Raw genomic sequence first — 22370 nt, 5'->3', positions numbered from 1 at the left:
ATGATGATACTGTGCATATTCTTATGATAATCCTGGGTAGAATAAAGTATATGGTGGCCTGCTTCCATAGTTACAAAAGATGTGCCTGCTCGTTTGATGATCTGAGGAGTTGACTTCCGAGCATTCATTGTTCTTATTGACAACCTGTCTTGTTGTTTGGCCCCCAGTAACACAGCCGCGGTCAACTCAGGCTGCAAGGCAACAAGACGGCCCCCAAGCTCCGTGTACTCTCCGCTTCCCCCCTCCGCGGTGTTCTTCTTTCTTCATCACCTCTCACTCCGAGGAATCAACCCACTTCGCAGAGCAGATTCTATCTCAGATTCTTGCTGTGCTGAGGACTCCGCCATGTATATCCTCGAGGTAAACTCCCCTGTTCAAAGGCAGAAACCTCTGTCTTTCCTCTTCATGAATAGAAGGAAGCTCGAGCTAACGCGGCTTACCGTGTCCGGTATAGCAATTGGCGCGTCTGCTCGACCGCCCATTCATCCCATGGAAAAATGTTCTCGTCGGGTTCTCTCTGGGACAGTTCATTCTAGAGGGACTCCTGTCTTTCCGTCAGTACAAGGTTTTGCAGCGGACGAAGCCACCCCAGGTTTTGGAGGGCGAGGTGTCGCAGAAGGTTTATGATCAGAGTCAGGTATTTGTCCAAACTGCCTACATCATCTCGACAGTCCACTAACAGGCTCCATCTCATATGGTAGGCTTATGGTCGCGCCAAAGCCAAGTTCGGTTTCTTTGCAGGTCTTTACGGTCAAGTCCAGAATCTCGCGTTCATCTACGGCGATGTTCTCCCCAAGCTTTGGGGGGTCAGCGGTCTCTTGTTGGCACGGCATCTTCCAGCTCGGTTCCAGGGTGAAATCGCGCAGACGCTTTTGTTTCTTTTCGGTTTCAACTTGATCAGTACGGTTCTGTCTCTCCCGGTCTCCTACTACAACACGTTCGTTCTTGAAGAGAAGTTCGGCTTCAACAAGCAGACTGTCAAGCTCTGGGTCACGGACATGCTCAAGGGCCAGATGCTTGGTATCGTGCTGGGAACTCCGATCATCAGTGCGGTTCTCAAAATCATCCAGAAGACTGGCAACTCGTTCTTCTACTATCTCTGGCTTTTTGGTATCTTCATTCAGATCTTCGCTATCACTATCTACCCCATCGTGATTCTGCCCTTGTTCAACAAACTGTCGCCTTTGGAGCCGGGTGCAATCAAGACCGGCGTTGAGAACCTCGCCAAGAAGCTCGAGTTCCCCCTCAAGGAGCTGCATGTCATTGACGGCAGCAAGCGGAGTGCCCACAGCAACGCCTATTTCTACGGACTTCCCTGGAAGAAGCATATCGTGATTTACGATACTCTGATTGAGAAGAGCGAGCCTGAGGAGGTGGTCGCAGTTCTCAGTCATGAACTTGGTCACTGGAGCCTGAGCCACACTACCAAGCTGTTCGGTATTGCCCAGGTGTGTTTCCACTCGCCGTACGTATCTCATGGGGTAAGCTGACGTCAAGATAATAGTTCCACATGTTTTATATCTTTGCGCTCTTCTCTGCTTTCGTGAACAACAAGTCCCTGTACCAGTCGTTTGGTTTCCACAGCCAGCAGCCCATCATGATCGGATTCCTCTTGTTCTCTGACGCCCTTGCTCCCATGGATGCTGTCGTCAAGCTGCTTATGAATATCCTCAGCCGCAAGTTTGAATTCGAGGCTGGTACGTGTTTATCTCCCGCGTTTCCCACCTTGGTTATACTCACTAATAAATCACAGACGCTTTCGCTGTTGGACTCGGATACTCCGCGGAGCTGGCGCAGTCTCTTCTCAAGCTCCAAATCCAGAACCTTAGCACCATGGATGCTGACTGGATGTACGCAAGCTACCACTACTCTCACCCGATTCTTTCGGAACGTCTCAAGGCACTTGGCTGGAAGGGCGGAAAGGTCACCGATCTCAAGGAGGAGGACAGCGAGAAGCCGGTCAAGGCCGCGGATCGCGAGCTGTGAGACCTTTCTTTTTTTTTCCCCTCATCTTGAAACTTTTTGGCGAAGCTCAACCTCTTGTTCTCCATCCATGGATCTCGGCGGCCGTCGAGTAATTTGGTTGATATGAAATATGACATTTCGATGGAATGGTATAAGGAATTCGGTGGATATTCAACAAATGGGATAATAAAACAAACCAATAACAACCTCCAAAAGTTTTCGCCCTTGATGCGCCCAATGCAGTATGCACGTCTAATCTTGCAACCCCCAAATCAATAAAAAGTAAATCCCAGAGAAAAAGCTGATGCAAGCCATCGCCAACCGTATCAACAACCGAACTTTTAGGTGCATAACATTTGTTCCGATCTTCAAGCGTCGGTGTCAGCCTTAGCCTTGGCCCGTTTCTCAGCCAACCTGCGCTCCTTCTTCCTGCGCTTCCTCTCCTCCTTGTCAATGCCTCCAGCAGCGGCGTCGTCACCCTGATCTTGCTCCATATTGACATCCGCATCCATGGGATCCTGAGCATCCTCCACAGCTTCGCCTTCCTGCTGGAACTTCTGCGCATCTTCCCAGTCCTGACCCTGCGCCGCATCGGGGGTCTGCTGCGCATCACCGTCCTCCCCGGCCATGAGCTTCGCCAGGGTCAAGTCCCGCCCCAGCACCTCACCCGCCAGACCCGCCTGCACGCGCTTCAGATTGTGCAACATCAGGTTGGGGGCGGCCGCCGTGGTGCGCGACAAAGGACCATGCTCGCTGATTCCGGCATTGGGTTGCAGCGCAGGGTCTGTAGCGGCGCGGTCGAGGTAGGCGGCGAGGAAGTCGTGCGCGGCCGACTGGGAGATGGGTCTCGAGGAGATGATGGTCGTGGGGGGCAGAGCCGAAGGTCCTTGCGTGGCCATTGTGATAAGAGGTTTCTGTGTTTCGTTTTCGATTCGAGTTGTTCGGTGGGGGGTGGTATCCGAGTAGATGTATGTGGTGTTTGTTCGGGGGCGCGTGTAAAGTCGGCAATGCGGGATCGACTGAGTTCGTGCAGATTGACTTGGGGGTTATGGCACCGTGGTAGATCGGTCCAGATAGTGCACCACCGATTGAACTTTAGGTAAAGAGAGGGAGAGAGTGTGTGGACCAAGTCAGAGAATCTGGAGGAATGGAGAATGCGGCATACAAACCGCGGGCGGGCAGAAAAAAAGTTGGTGTAAAGTCGGAGGTGGTCCGTGCGTCGCCGTTCAATTTTCGTCCGCCGTCACTCACTCTCACTCTGTCTCTGTCTCTTGTCTTTGAACTTCACCTCCTCGAAATCCCCCGTCGGTGACCCGGTTGCTTGCTCGATAGCCGCCTCTCCTGGTCCCAACTCAACCCAGCACAATGCTTTGCTTCCAGTGCCGGGCCGTGCCCGCCAGTCTCCGGTCGTCCATGACCGCGGCCACCAGGTACGTGGATGATGCAGCGATGCCCTTCCAATTCGACTACCAGCCAGCCAGCTAGCCAGCCAGTCCATATCCGCCAATATCATCAACCTCCCCACCACCCCTCCCCTCTACCCCGGGCGCTCGCAACCTCAATCTAGCTGGAGAGCAAGAGAATCACCAACACAACAGCATCACTACCTTGCAAGAAACCCAGACACGCCCAAATCGCTAACCACCCACCATCGCAGACTCCCCATCTCCGCACCCACCTCCGCCGCCCGCGCATCAACAACAACCACGCCCATCCGCACGCTCATCACCACCACTTCCGCCTTCTCGCCTCTTCGCGCACAACTCCGCAACCCCCAACGACCCCAATCCTCCACTATCTTCCCCTCGATCTCCGCCCCCCTTCTCCCCTCCACCACATTCCCCTGCACAACCGCCCTGCAACAATCCCGATCCTTCTCCGCCAGCGCCTCCCTGCTCGGAAAGCGCGCCACCTATAATCCCTCGCGGCGCGTGCAGAAGCGGCGTCATGGATTCCTGTCCCGGGTTAAGACCAGGGGTGGTCGGAAGATCATCCAGCGGAGACGTGCCAGGGGCCGGAAGAATCTGAGCTGGTAGATTGATTTTGTGCGGACGGCTTAGATGTTTGATGGGGTGGGGGTTGATTTCTACTGTCGTGTTTGGCTGTTCTGGTTCTGTTGTGCTTGCGTATCTTATTCTTACACTGAGAGGGGTAACTTGTTTGGATTCTTTGGTTCTTGTTGTGGATGGGGTATGTGGGATTGGTGGGACTCTCATCCGGGGATTATTGATCGGTTTCCATGACGGGAAGGATATCGTTCGGTGATCTGCTGTTACCTACTAGGTCTGTCCTGTGGGGGGAAAGAGTGGTGCGGTAGACTCGATGGGGTTTCGTTTGTTCTGATGGCTGTATTTTACCACCTTTATATTACCTGTTTGTACGATATACATACATCTTTATCTGCATGTGCGAATTTCTTTTTTTCTTGGGAGTTTCAATGCATATGTTGCATGCGAGTTATTCTTTTGGCCCTGCGTTTACAATCCGAGATGGATATTCAGATGATAGTAGGTGGGGAGTTCTTTGGGATTCATCCTCGAATTGATCCTACGGTGACACCAGCTCCAGTTTCTAGATCGCCATTTATTTATGTGTATATATTGGCATTAATGCTTTACACCGGGCGAACTACCAGAATCGACTCGCATGGCTAGCATGATCGCTTTCTAACTTGTCATTAATTCGCGGCGCGTCGTCTAAAGCGCAAATCTCTTCCCCCCCCCCCCCTGTGCTCTACCTTCTGGTTTCATAAGACATATCGAAACATATCAGGAGAAAAGAAGACCTTCACTCGTCTTCCTCGTCGGAGTCATCGTCGGAGTCCTCCTCGTCTTCGGATCCGGTTTCTGAGTCGTCCTCGTCCTCCTCGTCCTCGTCATCCGACTCCTCCTCGTCATCGTTGTCGTTACCGGTCTTCAGACCGTAGTCGTCTTCGAACTCCTTAAGAGCTTGCACCTTGGGCGTGAAGCCGGAGGCTTGTAGGCCTTCCTTGATTGTCTGGATCGATGGGTTAGTTAAGGTTATATTGTGGGCCTAAGAAAGGGAGATTAGGTTGGGGCAACGTACCTCCTCCATCACCGTGGCGCAGGTGATGACGATGTTGGCCGTCGTCGGGTTGAACAGGGGCAAGATGATCTGGCGCAGAGCACCCTTGACTTCCTCCACGCTGATGGCGCGCACCCGCTTGAGCATGTTTTCCTTGTAGTCGCTGGGCAGGCGGCGGACGACCTGACGGATGAAGCTGTCCGATGCGGCGTTGGCGATCGTGGCCTGTTCGTTGGCGAAGCTGACCACGATGCTGCTGATCGCCCCCTCCATCATCAGCGGGTCGAACGCGATGGCCCCAGAAAGGTGGTCTTCGACGATCTGCTTGCTCGAATCGAAGGCCTTGTGGGCGTTGGGCGAACGGTACACATCGAAATTGACGAATCCGGTGTCGATGTTGTAGGCGAAGTTGGTACCGTACGCCAGACCCTTGCCGCGGACGGCGACCCAGAGAGGACCCTCCACGGCGTTCATGTACGCAATCGCGACCAGCAAGGCAGGCAGGTTCGGGTCGTCGTAAGAGTCCAAGCCTCGCGCCGTGGCGTACGCAAAGGAAGAATCGATCGTCGGCATGGGCACCACGTACGACTTGCCGCCGAGGTGCTGGCCAGCCTCGCTGAGCAACGGCCTTCTGGCGGTGATGGGTCGAAGAGGAGCAACAGCTCCCAGCCGCTCAGCATACGGCTTCCAGGCCGACACGGGGTTCTGGAGTTTCTCGAGGTCGGCGATAACCACAACCCGCATGTTCTCGAACCGGAAGAGGCTCTTGCGGATCTCCTCCATGCGCGCAACGACGGATTCCGGCTCGTCAGCCAATTGCTTCTTGATCCGCTTCAGATAGCGGGCCTTGACCAAAGTGCTGCGAGCGCGTACAATGGACTCGGCCGCATAGTGGACCATGACATGCACAGCTGCCAGCATGTCGTCGCCGCTTCGCTTGGAGTCAGGAACATCGGAGAGGAGGCGGCTGGTGATTGCGCGCAGTCTCTCAACATCGAAGATCGAGTTCCAAGAAAGCTCCTGAAGCCATGCGACTGCGGTGCTATACTTCTCCAGCTCCACCTGGAAAGAGATACGCAGCATCTCCGAGGTTCCCAAGCTCCTGGCTCCTTCCATAGAGTAACCAACTGTATCTCTCTCCAACTCAACAACGACCTGTTCGAAGTCGATGGTCTTTCCATCACGCTGGATCGGCAGGTTGAAGAACGCTTCGGTGTACACGGAAAGAAGGGGCCGGAGCTGCACCGGAACAGCTGCCGCTGAGATCAGAAGGGAGAGCTGAACGAAGCTGCTTGGGATGTGCTCAAAGTGTATGAACAATGGCAGATCAGAACCATCAGCATCCACCAAGTTTTGAGGCTTGTTTTCCGGACGTCCCAGTTTCAGGGCCGTACCCGAACGGGCAGTTGTCGTTTCGACGAAATGGATAGATTCAACGCCAGGGATCTGGAAGTTCTCCAGCATCTCCTTAGGAATCTCTTTGTCATTCTCAGCCTTTGCTTTCTCGAGCTTGTCCGCAAGCTTTTTCAAGCCCTCCTCGCCCAGCCGCTTCTTCTGCTCGGCGACGCGGGCTTCTTCCTCCTTTTTGAGGGTCTCGGACATCTTCAAGGACGGAACACCCAAGATTGTAACATGGTTGGCATCGGAAATCCACCTCTTGATGAAGCTGCGCCATTCTCCTTCGCTCCACTTCTCCAATACGTCGTATTCCTTCAAGGTCGATACGTCGAGCATGGTGGACCCGTCCCGTTTCCCAAAGAGGAAGTCAGAGATGACATACTCAGCGAAAGAGGAAGCTGACGTTTCCGTCGAGAACTTCCAGGTACGTCGTTGTCGGTCGATACATTCCCGGAGATACTTCATGTCGAGCTCCTTCTCCATAGCATCCTTGAGAACCTCGAAGAAACGCTGCTCCACCTTGGCGATCTTCTTCGTTTCTACACTGGTCAGGGTAAAGCGAATCTCGATGCTGGGGTGATCTTCGGTGGCATAATACACTGCACTGGCGAGCTGCTCCTTCTCCACCAAGATGTTGTCCAGCAAAGAAGCAGAAGATCCAGCCAGATACAGCAGGGCAACGTTGACAGCCCCGGCTATTGATGGTAAGTATCGGACTGATACAGCGGAGGACGCTTGTTGACTTACTTTGAACGGGGTCCGTGCAATCAGGACCGAGGAATCTGATCTCGATCTCTCCAAAAGACTCGTCTTCTTCCGGGAACTCGACCCTCTGTACGGTGGATTTCTCCAGCGGAGGCGCCTGCTTAGAATCCACCCAAGGGCGTGTGAAAGGCGCATCTGGGCTAGGAATGACATCTAGAATGGTATCTTCGAACTTGTCCAAAACGTTCAACATGTTCTCATGATCTACCTCACCCGTGATGATCAGACACAGGTTCTTAGGCTGATACATTTCCCGATGGAATGCTCGGATGCGCTCCGCCGTGAGAACACGAAGCTGCTCCATCATACCACCGGTCTCATAACGGAAACCTACACCATCTGGGTATGTCAACCGTCGAGCAGTCAAGTCGATCAACTCGGCGGAGTTGTTCTGTACACCCTGCATCTCCGAGTAGACCACACCCGCATCATTTCCAGCTCCATCGATGTGGTGGACCTCGGTATAGCACCCTTCATCGGTCAACGTCGGGGCAATCACATGCTCTAGGTACACAGGCAAGATCTGAGCAAACCCCTCCCAGCCCGCTGTGTCCAGCGTGTACGCTGTGTGGTCAGTGGCAGTCCAAGCATTTGTGCTAGAGTAGACCCGTGTGGCGAGCTTGTCAAGGAATCCTTTGTATCTGTAATTCCGCGATCCCATGAAGCACAGGTGCTCTAATGTGTGCGGGGCTCCCGAGTCATCGTGGATCTCAGTAGCCAAAACGAAGTATCCAGTGACCTTGGGGCCCTTCTGGTCGATGACCACTACCCTCATGCCAGTCCTCGTCGACTCATACTGAACAAACTCGCTGGGTGAGTAGTCCGGCTTGAATCTTTGGAGAAGCTTGAAATGACCCTTCTGGCTTGGCGACATCTTGTTAACTGACCCTGCGAATCTGCGGGGATATGAGTATGTTCCAGGTCTTATGGTCACTCCCCGTATCGAGGAACTAATTAGCTGTCAGCATACCATAATCGACACCTCGTGTAATATTACGCGCGAAGAAGGCTTTAAGACAGCATCATGCAAGCTAGCAATGCTCTCAGGTTGAAACATTGGGGATTGGAAGATGGAAGCACGTTTTTCCTCGCGCCTGGAAATGCTAATAACGCGGAAATCTATGATTGGACATATATGCATAACAATAACAGTAGTTGACGAATACCAGGCAGCTCAAAATGAGGCTGTATAAGCGGGATTTGGTGATCACAGAGAGTGGCGGAGGGGCACGTTTTCGGCCGGATTTTCTTTTTCTTGTCTCGAACTCAAGCACAGGGCAGCGACATGGACTCACATGGATTGAGAAGAGGTTGCCCGAATCAGGCCTCGTAAGAGAAACAGTGACGACACGGTGGGCTCTGCCTGACAGCAGTGTCGCTAAAAGGGATCGGAAGAGTAGAGAAGAGGAGAGAGAGTGGTGAGCAGTGAAAGACCGCTGGGGAAAGGTTGACCTTGAACTGTGACGGTTCGGAGTGGAGTTTTGGGTTCCGATGTTCTGATACAGTAGTAAAGATCACCATGCCAACTAGTCAACAACTATCGGCCTATGACGGAGAGACAACACATTCGAAAATTGGGCTCGAAGTCCTTCTGAGATCACCGTGAACCGTCAGCCCAAGGAATGGAGACCCACGAATGAAGAGGGCAGTGAAACGAAGAAGGCTGCAGGCGTACGTTTGAGTTGATGGCATTCAATCCCAATCGGCCAAGGCGGTGAAGCGGTGAGGTCACATGGACTGTTATCGATCGATCAATTGATTGATTGATTACAAGCTGCTTTTCCCTCTCACACTCCCCTGATTGCTAATTGCTCCATTATCTCCCGTGACCTGTGACATCAGTCGGAGCGGCATTGCAAGGTGATCGCCGTGATAATCGCGCCAGTTTCTCCATTGGCGCTGGTTTCCTGTTACAGTTTCTCTCCAGCTGGTCGCCGCGGAGGACACGATACAAGATGCCCGGCAAGACCTCGGAGCAGGACATCTGCCAATCGGTTCTGACTTTTGTCACTGACGGCGCGTATCCTTCTTCCGAGAAGGTCGTTGCAGCGGAGTTCCCTGTTTCGCTTCTATCAAAGGAATTGGAACTGCTCTCCAAAGCGAGGGAACAAGTTGAAGTGAGTAGGGCCATTCGAGACGCGACCCCGCATCAGACCCAGCTTATCTGAGTCCTCCTCTATACCTATACTAACCTCCTTGAATCTACAGGCCGAAATCAACTCTCTTAGCCGCGAGAATAATTTCGACGCCGACGACTGGATCTCTCAGGCGAAACAGCTCCATGCGGACATTGAGCGCTCCAGGGTCACGGCCCGGGAGATTGTGAAGCAACATGAGGACACCACCCCTCTGCAATTGAGGGTGGAGGATGCCGCTGCTAAGGTCGGACTGATTGAGACTGAAATCGCTTTCAACCAGGCGGTGACTAGTGCCCTCGAGGAAGTGCAGGGACTCTGTCGGCAACTGGAAGATGGCCGTTTAGCGCTCGGAGAGGGTCGGATTATGGCGGTGATCGACACGCTGGAGGCAGCTGAACTGGCTATGAAACAGAATGACCATTTCGCGAACACAAACGTCTTACATATATTGCTGGAGAATGTCGCTGGCCTGCGGAAGCAGATTGTGGATGTCCTTCATTCTCAATGGAATGAGCAGCTCAAGGTTGACAAGCGGGAAGGGCAGTTGTTGGTCCAGAAGGACGGTAAGATCCCAGTCTACACCTTGTTGATGATGGCTTATTACCCTGTACTAATGCGAGATGTAGGCAAGCGCCTCGAAGAAACAATCGCGGCATTGAACAGAATGGAGATATTCCCATCTGCCAGAGACAAGTTCGCAAAGGACATAATGGTGGCTTTACTAGATCCAGTCTTGCTGCGTGGGGACGGTGGTCAAAGCCGTGGGATTCGTCTCTCTGAATCGTCAGTTCAAGTCGAATCGCGGTCATCTCAGGCCTCCGTTCCAGACGTTCTCGATCACGTAGCCAACCTTCTCGGCTTCTTGCGACAGGCTGTACCAGCCTCCGTGGTCGATTCATTTTCTGATTTGCTCATTCCAGCATTGTCTTCAAAGATGGTTCATTCGTGGCTATCTCCGTCGATACCCGTCGAGCTAGAAGGACTCAGAAATTTCGAGCGCATCCTGGATGGCGTTATGAAATTCACTAGATCGGTAGAGGGCCTTGGCTGGCATGGCCATGAAGAGCTTGTTTCGTGGGTGAACCAAGCCTCTCGACTCTGGCTTGCCAAGCGGAGAGTCAACTCCCTAGACCAAGTTCGCAAAGTTCTCGCTGCGAGTCAAGGCACCACTGAACAGGTGGAAAAGGTCGAAGTGGAGATGGTTTCTGAAAAAGATGAAACAGTCTTGGAGAACGCCCCAGCCGACGATTGGGATGCCAGTTGGGATGACGACAATGAAGGTGAAACCGAAGGCAAGGTATCTAAAGGTCAAGACGAGGAAGAAGATGTGAGCGCATGGGGGCTTGACGATGATGACACTGCGGACCAAGACTCAAAGACTCAAACAGGTGCTCCCGCTGACGATGACGCCGGGGATGCCTGGGGTTGGGGAGATGACGATGATGAAGTTCAGCCCGTAAACCAGCCACAGCCCGGCAAACCGCAATCTGGTCGCCCTGTTCATGGCAAAAATGGAACGCAGCCCAAACCCTCGAGGGAGGTTACTCTGACAGAAAGATACACTATCACAGATATACCTCATTCTATCTTGGATATCATCAAACAACAGATCCTTGATTCTCAGGCTATTACTCGACCCGAGTACGTTGACATTCACACTGAAGCAGTTGAAGCCCAAGCTGACACTTTCCAGACACTCACATTCGCGCGTTGTATCGTCTGGAACGGGGTTGCTTGCCCTTCCAACCTTGATCCTGGCCATGTTTAAAGCGACTGCGTCATCCTTTTATGACCATAAACTCAATGCCGGTCAGATGTATCTATACAATGATACCCAGTTTCTTACCGGTGAACTGCGTGCAATCATGGAGGAGCATCAGCTCACACGGCTACAAGGTGACATTGACGCGATGGAAAAATTTGGCAAATTCGCATACAGCAAAGAGATGCAGACTCAGCGCACCATTGTGACCGACCTACTCGACGGCGCCCAAGGGTTTGCACAATGTTCTGAACAACCATACCTGGGCGAGTGTGAGAATGCGGTCGCTGCCACCGTTGACAGAATTCGTGGTGTTTATGCGGAATGGCAGCCAATTCTATCCCATTCAGCACTACTACAATCAGTCGGCTCATTGGTCTCGACTGTGATTAGCAAAATGATCATTGAAATCGAGGACTTGGGTGACATCTCAGAGCCTCAGTCGCAGCGACTGGTATCGTTTTGCAACCAGGTTTCAAAGCTGGAAGATCTGTTCATGCCCGAAGCCAATGACAACACTGAGCGTGTACCCATGACAGCCGTCTACGTGCAAACTTGGCTGAAATTCCAATATCTCATCAATATTCTTGAGAGCTCACTGGCCGACATTAGGTTCCTCTGGGTTGAGGGTGAACTGCGCCTGGAGTTTTCACCCGAAGAAGTGATCGATTTGATTGAGGCTCTGTTTGCTGAATCCGAATATCGACGAAAAGCGATCGCGGACATCCGACGAGAATCGAGGGGTTAGTGGATGGATTTGAGTTGCAGAGGAATTTATGTATATAACAAATCGAGTATCTACGCCATTGGCGCAATGTTTGTTTGTAGATCTTCTGTTATCAGCATCAAGGCGGTCGCGGGGAATCTCCGCGCTTTGCACATCTGGCCGCATCGCCCGCCGTATTTTTTCTTCTTCCTCGACGGAGTTTTTCCCACGGCGACGAATTGCGCCTCTGACAACAGTCTCATATTGAAACCGGTCTTTTCAAAGCAAATCAGTCTCAAAGATGAGTGAGGCTCAAGATTCTTCGTCTGCTGCGGGCGCGCAGAGACAGGTGCGTGTGCAGCTGGTCAGCAAACAGGAAGATATTGCGCTTCCTGAGAACACCGGCCCTATCTTGGTTCCCACTGGTAAGACTATCTACTAAGTTTTTGCGTCTGCTTGCAATACTAATTCTCATGTAATCTGAAGGTCTGCGCAGATATGCACTTTCAACGCTAGTCAACAATCTGCTAGGCAACGACAAGCCGGTACCTTTCGAGTTCCTGATTAACGGCGCATTCCTCCGGACTTCCATCGATGAGTATTTAACGGCCAATGGCATCTCCGCAGAAACGACTCTGGAGATCGAATATATCAGGGCTTTGATTCCCCCGCTTCACATCGCTTCTTTCGAGCACGATGATTGGGTCAGTGCCGTGGATGTGCTTTCTGCGACATCGCCTGCTGCCTCTTGGGCATCGTCATCGGTCTCGCAAGGCCAGGAAAGAATCCTCTCCGCCAGCTACGATGGCCTGCTTCGTGTGTGGGATATGTCTTCTCAGATAGTTGCAACATCGCCATCTGCTGTCGACGGCGGACACAGCGCATCGATCAAGTCTGCGAAATTCCTCTCTCCCAACTCGATCGTCTCGGCCGGTCTGGACCGCACTGTGCGGCTGTGGAAGTACGCCGAGAGCGAAGATGGCTTCTCTGGAAAGATCGCTCCCCAGCTTGAGCTCTACGGCCACAAGTCCGGCATCAACTCAGTGGCCGTGTACGCGCCTTCAAACCGCATCCTAACCGCCTCCTCCGACCACGCCGTTGGTTTCTGGTCGACCAAGAAATCCGACGCCCCGGCTGCGCCAGAGAACCTCCTCCCGTCTGCCGCATCCCGGAACTCCAAGAGAAGAAAATTGAACTCCTCCATCAGCACTGCTCAGCGTGGACCCCTGGCCTTGCTCTCCGGCCACACCGCGCCCGTGTCCGCCGCCATTTTCGACGCCAAAGACTCAACCGTCGGCTATTCGACCTCATGGGATCACACTCTCCGCACATGGGATCTGGTGACCACTGCCCTAGTCGACACTCGCTCGACGTCCCACTCGCTTCTATCCCTCGAGCATCTCCCCGAACACCACCTCCTGGCAACAGGAACTTCCGCCCGCCACATCACCCTCATCGACCCGCGTGCCTCCGCGACAACCATTTCCGCGATGACCCTCCGCGGCCACACGAACGCTGTGGTATCCTTGTCCCGCGACCCGCACAGCAGCTACGGCCTGATCAGTGGTAGCCACGACGGTACCTGCCGGATCTGGGATATCCGTGCCACCAAGACAGACAAGGATGGCGTGGTCGGAGAAAGTGTCTACTCGATCACCCGCAAGAGCCTCGAAGAGGCGGGCAAAGCGGACGCCAAGCGTGTCGGCGGCGAGGGCGTCAAGGTCTTCGGAGTCTGCTGGGATCGGTCCGTCGGCATTGTTAGTGCCGGCGAGGACAAGCGGATCCAGATCAACCGGGGAGAAGGCGTTTTGTCCTCTGCGTAAAGGGGAGGAGGGTGGTTGCACATATGGTTTTCTGGCGTTTTTTCTTTTTCATTTGTAGGATGAAAAGTTTGGTCTTCTTGGCTTCTGGATCGGAGGAGCTACTGTGTGAGCTGGCATATCCCTTAGCAATACACCACTAATTGCTTCTTCTACCGAGAAATGCACAAATCCGTAGTTCGTAATCAGACAGTTGATTTGTCTTATATTGTGATACATTCCATCGGGTTTTGCGGATGGGGGGATGATTCAGAAATATACAGGTTACAGCGGATAATGAAAAGAAAAATGATAAACGCCAATTCCATGCCCTCACAAGAAAAAAGAGCCAAGCGCAAAAGGCCCACCAAATCGAAGCAGAAACCCCCACCGTCTTCTTAACCGAGTCTTCTCTCGATCCGGTTGAGCTTGATAGCAGTTTTGATCTAGTTGGAGTTCATGTTAGCGGTACAGCCACGAATGATGCCCAGCGAAGCATCGTCGATACGGAAGATCACAGCTCACAGCCCATACTAGGTAAGTATGGGCCCTTCCACATGAGCGAGACCATCGCATAGACTGAGCCAAAGGGAGGAATGATAGGAACCCACCTGGCTTCGTGTGTTCTGACCGCGAACGGGCAAGCCCAGCGCATGACGACGACCGCGGTAGGTACCGATATCCTTCAACCGCTTGATGTTGTCAAGGACTTGTCTCCGGAGGTCGTTCTCGATCTTCATGTCGGTCAGGGCGGCCGTGATATCAAGGACCTGCTTGTTTCCCAGTTCACCGATCTTGCATGTCGGGTGGATGTGGAAGCGGGAGAGGAGGCGCGCCGACGTGTGGTTACCGATTCCGAAGAAGGACTCGAGGGATTTCTGGACTCGCGGTCAGATGAGAATGGGGTTTGGTTTGTTTGGCCGGAGGTGGCGGGGGAAGTTGTTGCTTGCCTTGACGAGATTCCGCTCGGGGAAGTTGACGCCTAGGATGAAGACCTGTTGAAGGTTGTTAGCGGTGCGCGGGAGGGGGACTTCGCTTCAATTCAGAGCGTGGGTGGAATGTATAGACTTACCATCTTGTCTAGTACCAAAAGCCTTTGGGCTGGCTATAGGTCGTTCAGGGAAAGGGAAACTTGGACCTCGATCTCGACGCTCTACGCTCTCTCGACTGCCCTGCCTCGATGATTGAGCGCGGGAGAAAATCCGCCGGTGGTAAAGTTTCTCCGGGGGTCAATGACGGTAAGTTTCAAGACGCTGTGACGCTGTGCCGGGTGGTTGTCCACCGCTAATGTCAGGCAGAATTACCCTCCGGCGAACCGCAAATTACACAGAGCATCTTACCGCAATAGGAAAGGTCGGGCTTGGCACCTCCGCAGTAAGTAATGCAAGCTGGCCTCGATGCCGTCCAATTGCTATTCCTTCCGTCCCTTCGTCTGCAACTGCGCTCTCCCCCAGACAATTGCATTCGAGGTTCACGGTCTTGAAGGCATTCTTCAGCAATCATGAACTTCAGAAACCTTTTCTTGTCCTTCTTCCTGGTCCTGGTGGCTGGGTTCGCCCTCGTCCACGCCGAAGAGGCTAAGCCTCGGGGTCCGAAGATCACCAATAAGGTATGATACATGAGCTGAGCGCTTGAGCGCTTGCAACGGAGCGGAATTCTGTATCTCTTTCTTGAAAAAGGGGTGCTAATTGACGCTTTTTTAGGTGTACTTTGATATCGAGCACGGCGACAAGCCCCTCGGCAGAATTGTTATCGGTCTGTACGGCAAGACTGTCCCCAGGGTATGTAAACATCCATCCTGCCATAGCAATCCCATTCGCTACCATATCAAACGCTAACTCACTTTCTCAAATTAGACCGCTGAGAACTTCCGGTACGGCTCTTTAAAATTTTGCTCCAGCTACCCTTTTCTAAACCGCTAACATGTACCCTCCAGCGCTCTGGCTACTGGTGAGAAGGGCTTCGGTTATGAGGGATCTACTTTCCACCGTGTCATCAAGGACTTCATGATCCAGGGTGGTGACTTCACTCGTGGCGATGGTCAGTTAATGCTCCCTGTGATGGCTTAATGTAGCCCGTTCCCATGCTAACCGTACTTCACATTGATCAGGTACCGGAGGCAAGTCCATCTACGGCGAGAAGTTCGAGGACGAGAACTTCAAGCTTAGGCACACTCGCCCCGGTCTTTTGAGCATGGCCAACGCCGGCAAGGACACCAATGGATCCCAGTTCTTCATCACCACTGTTGTTACTTCGTGAGTTCCCTATTGTTTCTTCATGCCAGCGGAACCCGCTTGCTAATCCTTCCCAAACAGTTGGCTCGATGGCCGCCACGTTGTCTTCGGCGAGGTGCTCGAGGGTTACGAGATCGTCCAACAGATTGAGAACGTGCCCAAGGGCCGCGGTGACAAGCCCTCGGAGACGGTCAAGATCGTGAAGAGCGGCGAGCTGCCGTCGGAGGAGAAGGCTGAAGAGAAAGGTAGCAGCCACGAGGAGTTGTAGACTGGCCTTCCTGCGGTCTGCGCTTGCTTCTAGAAGAGTAAAGTCTGCGATGTGCTGATATTTGCTGTATCAAAGAAGAATTGATCTCGGAAACCCCGGTACAACCTTCAGCAATCCCTGTGGCTCCCTCTTCAATGGCCTCACCCATCACTTCTGACAGCTATCCCTACATCTTCCCGAAGATTGCAGCCCTCGTCCTTGTTGTTGGTCTGCTTCTGGTGTTGATTCGACGCAGCACCCCGGGACAGCAAGAGAAGGCTGAAAGAAGTGTTGTCTAGGGAGGATGTCCTCCAATGCAGCAACAGACCCTTACTTTATAGCTTGCAATCATGAGTTACTGGCCTGTTGCAACCAGGGTTGGTTTCCGGTACACTTGATACGTCGTAGGAGTCGCTAGCTCATAGCTCATAGTTCATACTCATGGATGCATACAGGCATTCGGCCCTATCTACACACCGGCTTTTTGTGTGTTTGTAATGCGATTCAGCCTTGTGAGAATAGCTTGTAGCCCTTTCTTTCCAGGACATCAAGGACAAGTCGGTCAGGATTTGAAGAAGACCAACTCAATCAAGGCCGACAACTTGGACATGTTACGCCCTTGCTTTATCCTACCCCCGTCACGGATGGGCTGTGAATCCTTGAAAATGTTGGCAAGGTCCCCATTGCTACCCATGCATCCTCACCCCGTCCCACCAGGCTCAGTGTTCTTGATGCAGCACCGTAGCGACGTGGAGAGGATTCGCTGTATAATCTCCGTACCACGTCGCGCGGCGCCCAGGATCTGGTCGTGAGACCGTTCCAGGGTTTCCAGCTTCGAGTTTCGGACGAATTGACTCTAACGATAGCCGCGCATTCCAACTTTACTTTGTAGATCGAGGAAGAGCCCACCCGGTCGTTGTACGATCTACCAACGCATACGAGCTGAAGAAATCGGATCGGAGCGGTGACCACCACTAGTAGAATTGCATTACAATCTGAAAGGACTCCGCCACAAGCACCTTCAACCCGCGCGATCTTGGTTATTAATAGCATCACTAGAGGTCACCCTCTTCTCTCTTTGAAGTCCTGTTATTCTGTATTTCTGACCAGAAGCTGTGTGTAGCTTATGCACGATGATGGCACGCGAGATACTGGAGGCTGGTTATGCTATGGGTTTGCTTCCTACCGGGAAGGTGAATAATGAATGGAGTACGAGTATTTTCCGATATACATGCAGTGGACACGACAACACCACTGTTTTTCTTCACTTGTTCATTCATTCATGAACCCGTTTGGTGAGAGTTCGACGATAGGAAAGCCGATCAGGTGATTGTGGTTTGGTTTGCCTCCCACTAACCTCGACAACTGTTGCCATTCAATCGGGGATCATAAAATATGATTCTTCAGTGGATTGCTTGATGCGGGTGTGATGATGTTACCATCACGTTGTCGGAGGCGAGGGCATGAACGAAGTCAGCCCTTCTGGATAGACTACATGCCTAGAGTCAAGGTGGTGTGCTTGTACTTATACCCCGTACTTATGGGATAAGAGACACAAGATCCCGTATCCTATATGCCGGATCCAAAACACAAGTAGCAGTACACTCACAAAGTGAGCGGGCCATCTTCGAACATTTCCTCAGCGATTCTCGAAAAAGGTACAGACACACACATACCTTCAAGTCGAGTCCTCATGGCAAACCCTTGGCAAGAGTAATAGAGCGGCAAGGAGGCGGCCGGGCCACGACCAACGAGCAGATACGTCACGGGCTCGGGGAGGAGAATGACCGGACCCCAAAGGGCTCGCTCTCGGTGGGCCCGCTCGGCGATAGGGTAATTTTCCGTACCCACGTACGAGTAATTTTTGACTGGATTCCTGCCTGAGGCGAACAGCTCAAAATCAAAGGCTTGGCCACCGCCGTCGCCGCCCCAAGATTTTTTTTTCGGCCGCCCTCAGATTGGCTCAATCCCTGGTCTGTTAGCCAACTGTAGCCAACTGGTGGGAAGGGGAAAAGATCTGACACTGCGAGGAGTATCTATCTCTGCCATGCAAGATTCCCTTTGCTGCATTGAATTTGGTGCACTGATGACTGCAGATGGTGTTCATCTTATGAGTGTGCGTCATAATAACGACGAAGTTGCAGAGAATTTATGTTCTGTTCTTCTTATCTTCATAGATCAGATAGACAAACAACGTCCACCTAAGCAGTAGAAATCTAAGTGTTTGGACTGGGTCCAGCCCGGACAGAGAGAGAGAGAGAGAGGGTGTCGGCAGCACAGCCAAACAACAACCCGCCACCACCGTGTTTGGCTGGCTCTGGTACGTCCTATTTTTCTTTTGGGAATTTTTCTTTTTTTTTTTCTTTTTTTTTTTTTTACATGGCTGTTTTGCTGTTTTCCCCCCTTCGCTTCGTCGATTCACACGTTAAACCTTTTTCTCTCCCTTCTGGGTCCAGTCGGTTCCCATCAAACAATCCCCCCCATCACCAATAAGCAAGCCTACCCATTAAATGCTAACCGCTGAACAACCTTGAAGATTCTGACTTGGTAGGCACGAAAAAGTGACAAGAAAAGAAGGATGGACGAAGGGTGGCTGTTCTATCTTCCTCACCATCACACCTTGTACTGTACATACATTATAGCCAAAGTAGTAAGAAGAAGATGATTTCTAATTAGTGAATTTGTAGTCATCCTTTCTTTGCCTCTTTCTAATCTCTTCCCACAAAAAAACTCTCTTCTTCTTCCTTCTTTTTACTCCCTCTTTAAACCAAAAAAATTACCACCCACATCCCACCCCCCTCTCCCTCCCCTCCGCTGCTAAAATCCAAATCTGGTTTCATTTTTTTTCCTCTCCTCTCCTCTCTCCCTCTTCCTCCCCCCTCCCAACATATCTCCACACCGTATCCTCACCAACTCTCCTACCACCTTCTACCACCCTTTTCCTTCTTCTCTTTTTTTGCTACATCGTAATAGAGGTTTAGATCTGGGAGATCGCCTTGTTTTGCACTTTATCAACTTCTCCCTTAAGGTCTCTCTTTACTCCTTTCTTTCGTCGTCTTCTCGGACACTGTTACTTCCTGTCTTATTTGGTCTCTTGTGTATTGCCACTCAATAGACACAACGGGATTTTTTCATCTGACGTCCTCATTCCTTTCATCTTCTATACAGAACAGAAAAGGAATCTTTTCTCGGACGCGATCCTGGACAGCAGACTGTAATTGCTGTACATCTTGAATCCTTCGCAAAAAAAAAGCACAGATTTTTTCTCTTGTACGTCTGACATCCGCTACGCTTTGCGCCGCACCTACGAAACAAATTCACTGACGGATCTCCATCTGTCTCTTCCAGTCCGTGAATTTCCGCAAATATGGCCGACGGTTTGAAGATGGGAAACCTTTCCCTCAACGAGTCTCAGCACGCCCCTGCTGCTCCCGCCAACACGGGTCGCGCTGCCTACATCCCTCCTCACCTTCGTGGACGCCAGATGGCTGGTGCCAACATGGACGGTGCTCCCGCTCCCGCTGCCGCTCCCCCTGCCCCTGCTGCCAACAACTCCTGGGGTAACAGGTACGTGCTTTTTCTATCCCCCTACAATTCCACTTGTTCTGTGGCACGAAAATAGGTTGCCTCCTCAGAACTGTCCACAGCGGGCTGACTGGTTTGCTTTGACATGACAGAGGAGGCCCTCGTGGTGGCAACTGGGCTAATGCTAACGCTCCTGATTTCAGCCCTCGCGGTCCCTCCAATGGTAACCCTAACTGGACACCCCAAGACGGTCAACGCCGGCCCTTTAACCCAGATGCTTACGGAAACCCAGGTCACGGAGGCTCCTATGGCGGTGGTAGCTCCGGTGGCTCCGGTGGCTCTGCCCGCGGATCCGGAGATGGCCAGTGGCGCGACGGCAAGCACATCCCCGGCCCTGCCAATCCCCGCTTGGAACGTGAATTGTTCGGAGTCCCCAACGATCCCACCAAGCAGAACACTGGTATCAACTTCGCCAACTACGATGATATCCCCGTGGAGGCTTCCGGTCACGACGTTCCCGAGCCGGTCAACACCTTCACCAACCCTCCTTTGGATGATCACCTGATTGCCAACATCAAGCTGGCTTACTACCAGACCCCCACGCCCGTCCAGAAGTACTCCATCCCCATTGTCATGAACGGCCGTGATTTGATGGCTTGTGCTCAGACTGGTTCCGGAAAGACTGGTGGTTTCCTGTTCCCTATCCTGTCCCAGGCTTTCCAGCACGGTCCCTCGGCGGCCCCCGCCCAGGCGTCCGGTCAATTCAGCTACGGCCGTCAGCGTAAGGCTTACCCCACCTCCCTCATTCTGGCTCCTACCCGTGAGCTTGTCTCCCAGATCTTCGATGAAGCCCGCAAATTCGCCTACCGCTCTTGGGTTCGCCCTTGCGTTGTCTACGGTGGTGCCGATATTGGTTCTCAGCTCCGTCAGATCGAGCGTGGCTGTGATCTTCTTGTCGCCACTCCTGGTCGTCTGGTTGATCTGATTGAGCGTGGTCGTATCTCTCTGGTCAACATCAAGTACCTCATTCTTGACGAGGCCGATCGCATGTTGGACATGGGTTTCGAGCCCCAGATTCGCCGTATCGTCGAAGGCGAGGATATGCCCCACGTCAACGACCGTCAGACTCTGATGTTTTCTGCCACCTTCCCTCGCGACATCCAGATGCTGGCCCGTGATTTCTTGAAGGACTACGTCTTCTTGTCTGTTGGTCGTGTTGGTTCCACCTCGGAGAACATCACCCAGAAGGTTGAATATGTCGAGGACCACGACAAGCGCTCCGTCCTGCTCGACATCCTCCACACCCACGGTACCACCGGTCTCACCCTGATCTTCGTCGAGACCAAGCGTATGGCCGACTCTCTGTCCGACTTCCTGCTCAACCAGCGCTTCCCTGCGACCGCCATTCACGGTGACCGCACCCAGCGTGAGCGTGAGCGTGCCCTGGAGATGTTCCGTTCCGGCCGCTGCCCCATCCTGGTTGCTACCGCTGTTGCTGCTCGTGGTCTCGATATCCCCAACGTCACGCACGTCATCAACTACGACCTGCCCACCGATATTGACGACTATGTTCACCGTATCGGTCGTACTGGTCGTGCTGGTAACACCGGTATTGCCACTGCTTTCTTCAACCGCGGCAACCGTGGTGTCGTCCGTGACTTGATCGACCTTCTCAAGGAAGCCCACCAAGAGGTCCCCTCCTTCCTGGAGAGCATTGCTCGTGAAGGCAGCGGATACGGTAGTCGTGGCGGTCGCGGTGGCCGTGGCCGTGGTGCTAACGCTACCCGTGATATGCGTCGCATGGGCGGCGGCATGGGCAGTGGAGGCGCCTCCTTCGGCGGAAGCGGTGGTAGCTACGGTGGTCCTAGCGGTGGCTATGGCGGTGGCGGCTTCGGCGGTCCTCCCTCCTACGGCGGTGGTGCTGGCGGTGGCGGCTACGGCGGCTACAGCGGCGGCGGCGGCGGTGGTGGTGGTAGCTACGGAAACCCTTCGGGCCCTACTGGACCTTCTTCCTGGTGGTAAACCCGAAGTTGTGTTCTCTGACGAGGCCGTCGGGTCTGATTGGCTCCTTTCATCTTCTCTTTTACCTCTCCTTGTTGCGGATACGATCAGAACGAGCCCCGAGTCTTCTACCCTTCCTCCTCCCCCTCGATCTTGCTCTCGGGCCGGCTTTGTCATGACTGCCACGACTTCCATCTAGACTTCGTTTGTTCTCTTACATGTGTTTCTGTCTGATGTCCTTTTCCCGTTCTATGTGCCGGTGTTTTCGTTTATTTCTTTGTCTTTTTTTTTTCATTTGCCGCTGAGCATTCTGTTATTTTCCTTGTTTTTAGACATGGGTTTTCGATGCGGTCCGATCTCCTCCTCTCGCTGCTCCTGGTTATGACCTTTTCCTAATCGAGAGCATTTGGGTCGGGCATGGATGTCATAGAATGCGTTTGTGTTTCTCCTGTGACCGCTTCCATCAAGATACCCTTTTTGTTCTCGGGCGGCCCTGTGGAGATCTGCTTGAAACGACGCGTGCCGAGCGGGAGTGCTGGCTTTTCGTGCTCTGAAAAGTGCTTTTATGAGTTGTTCTCTGCTTGGTGCTAATCAACTGCATCGACCGTGTCTCGCAACATAGATTTTCTTCCAGTTTCGGTATCTCATGGCGGATTTCCATTTTTCATTTCCTCCCTTCTACCACTGTGATCTGCTCTCTGCCTGTGTTTCTTTCTCCGGGCTGGGTGGCTTTTACTGCAGCTCGGGATGGTGTTTCCCGGTTTGCGCAACTGGTCTTGTGCCAT

General features: G+C 52.7%; 9 protein-coding genes across 9 annotated transcripts; 6 read left to right on the top strand and 3 right to left on the bottom strand.

Annotated features, from left to right (window-relative positions):
* The first annotated feature begins 254 nt into the window (after nucleotides 1-254).
* Nucleotides 255-2148, top strand: BO97DRAFT_397226 (zinc metalloprotease). The gene is made up of 5 exons (XM_025694122.1): nucleotides 255-360; nucleotides 455-637; nucleotides 702-1448; nucleotides 1505-1697; nucleotides 1754-2148. The coding sequence occupies exons 1-5, from the start codon at nucleotides 346-348 to the stop codon at nucleotides 1984-1986; spliced, it is 1371 nt and encodes a 456-aa protein (XP_025548132.1). The 5' UTR covers nucleotides 255-345; the 3' UTR covers nucleotides 1987-2148.
* A 1-nt stretch (nucleotide 2149) lies between these two features.
* On the bottom strand, nucleotides 2150-3109 carry BO97DRAFT_408040 (uncharacterized protein). Its single transcript, XM_025695764.1, has one exon. It carries the CDS (start codon nucleotides 2862-2864, stop codon nucleotides 2334-2336), a length of 531 nt encoding a protein of 176 aa, XP_025548131.1. The 5' UTR covers nucleotides 2865-3109; the 3' UTR covers nucleotides 2150-2333.
* Nucleotides 3110-3246: 137 nt separating this feature from the next.
* BO97DRAFT_408039 (mitochondrial 54S ribosomal protein bL34m) lies at nucleotides 3247-4419 on the top strand. Its single transcript, XM_025695763.1, has 2 exons — nucleotides 3247-3395; nucleotides 3623-4419. Exons 1-2 carry the CDS (start codon nucleotides 3331-3333, stop codon nucleotides 3999-4001), a joined length of 444 nt encoding a protein of 147 aa, XP_025548130.1. The 5' UTR covers nucleotides 3247-3330; the 3' UTR covers nucleotides 4002-4419.
* A 333-nt stretch (nucleotides 4420-4752) lies between these two features.
* On the bottom strand, nucleotides 4753-8047 carry BO97DRAFT_417230 (putative zinc metalloprotease; the record flags this gene model as incomplete). The annotated part of the gene is made up of 3 exons (XM_025696468.1): nucleotides 4753-4962; nucleotides 5032-7103; nucleotides 7156-8047. 3 exons carry the CDS (start codon nucleotides 8045-8047, stop codon nucleotides 4753-4755), a joined length of 3174 nt encoding a protein of 1057 aa, XP_025548129.1.
* Nucleotides 8048-8975: 928 nt separating this feature from the next.
* Nucleotides 8976-11927, top strand: BO97DRAFT_397215 (uncharacterized protein). The gene is made up of 4 exons (XM_025694121.1): nucleotides 8976-9290; nucleotides 9382-9874; nucleotides 9938-10952; nucleotides 11005-11927. Exons 1-4 carry the CDS (start codon nucleotides 9129-9131, stop codon nucleotides 11819-11821), a joined length of 2487 nt encoding a protein of 828 aa, XP_025548128.1. The 5' UTR covers nucleotides 8976-9128; the 3' UTR covers nucleotides 11822-11927.
* Nucleotides 11928-12037: 110 nt separating this feature from the next.
* On the top strand, nucleotides 12038-13673 carry BO97DRAFT_397211 (WD repeat WDR12/YTM1 family ribosome biogenesis protein). The gene is made up of 2 exons (XM_025694120.1): nucleotides 12038-12204; nucleotides 12266-13673. Exons 1-2 carry the CDS (start codon nucleotides 12081-12083, stop codon nucleotides 13600-13602), a joined length of 1461 nt encoding a protein of 486 aa, XP_025548127.1. The 5' UTR covers nucleotides 12038-12080; the 3' UTR covers nucleotides 13603-13673.
* A 104-nt stretch (nucleotides 13674-13777) lies between these two features.
* On the bottom strand, nucleotides 13778-14765 carry BO97DRAFT_408033 (mitochondrial 37S ribosomal protein uS13m). Its single transcript, XM_025695762.1, has 4 exons — nucleotides 14651-14765; nucleotides 14529-14573; nucleotides 14190-14456; nucleotides 13778-14024 (listed from the first exon to the last, which is right to left on the bottom strand). Exons 1-4 carry the CDS (start codon nucleotides 14651-14653, stop codon nucleotides 13977-13979), a joined length of 363 nt encoding a protein of 120 aa, XP_025548126.1. The 5' UTR covers nucleotides 14654-14765; the 3' UTR covers nucleotides 13778-13976.
* A 237-nt stretch (nucleotides 14766-15002) lies between these two features.
* Nucleotides 15003-16498, top strand: BO97DRAFT_472730 (peptidylprolyl isomerase). The gene is made up of 6 exons (XM_025700163.1): nucleotides 15003-15187; nucleotides 15282-15359; nucleotides 15435-15451; nucleotides 15515-15618; nucleotides 15689-15833; nucleotides 15894-16498. Exons 1-6 carry the CDS (start codon nucleotides 15080-15082, stop codon nucleotides 16078-16080), a joined length of 639 nt encoding a protein of 212 aa, XP_025548125.1. The 5' UTR covers nucleotides 15003-15079; the 3' UTR covers nucleotides 16081-16498.
* A 2475-nt stretch (nucleotides 16499-18973) lies between these two features.
* Nucleotides 18974-22006, top strand: BO97DRAFT_191318 (DEAD/DEAH box helicase). Its single transcript, XM_025690466.1, has 2 exons — nucleotides 18974-19626; nucleotides 19737-22006. The coding sequence occupies exons 1-2, from the start codon at nucleotides 19427-19429 to the stop codon at nucleotides 21604-21606; spliced, it is 2070 nt and encodes a 689-aa protein (XP_025548124.1). The 5' UTR covers nucleotides 18974-19426; the 3' UTR covers nucleotides 21607-22006.
* The last annotated feature ends 364 nt before the right edge of the window (nucleotides 22007-22370 follow it).

This window comes from Aspergillus homomorphus (genome assembly GCF_003184865.1).
Source record: "Aspergillus homomorphus CBS 101889 unplaced genomic scaffold BO97scaffold_42, whole genome shotgun sequence".
In the NCBI taxonomy this organism is placed as follows: Eukaryota; Fungi; Ascomycota; class Eurotiomycetes; order Eurotiales; family Aspergillaceae; genus Aspergillus; species Aspergillus homomorphus.
The sequence above is the reverse complement of the archived record's forward strand: the minus strand, read 5'-3'. Positions and strand labels throughout refer to the sequence as shown.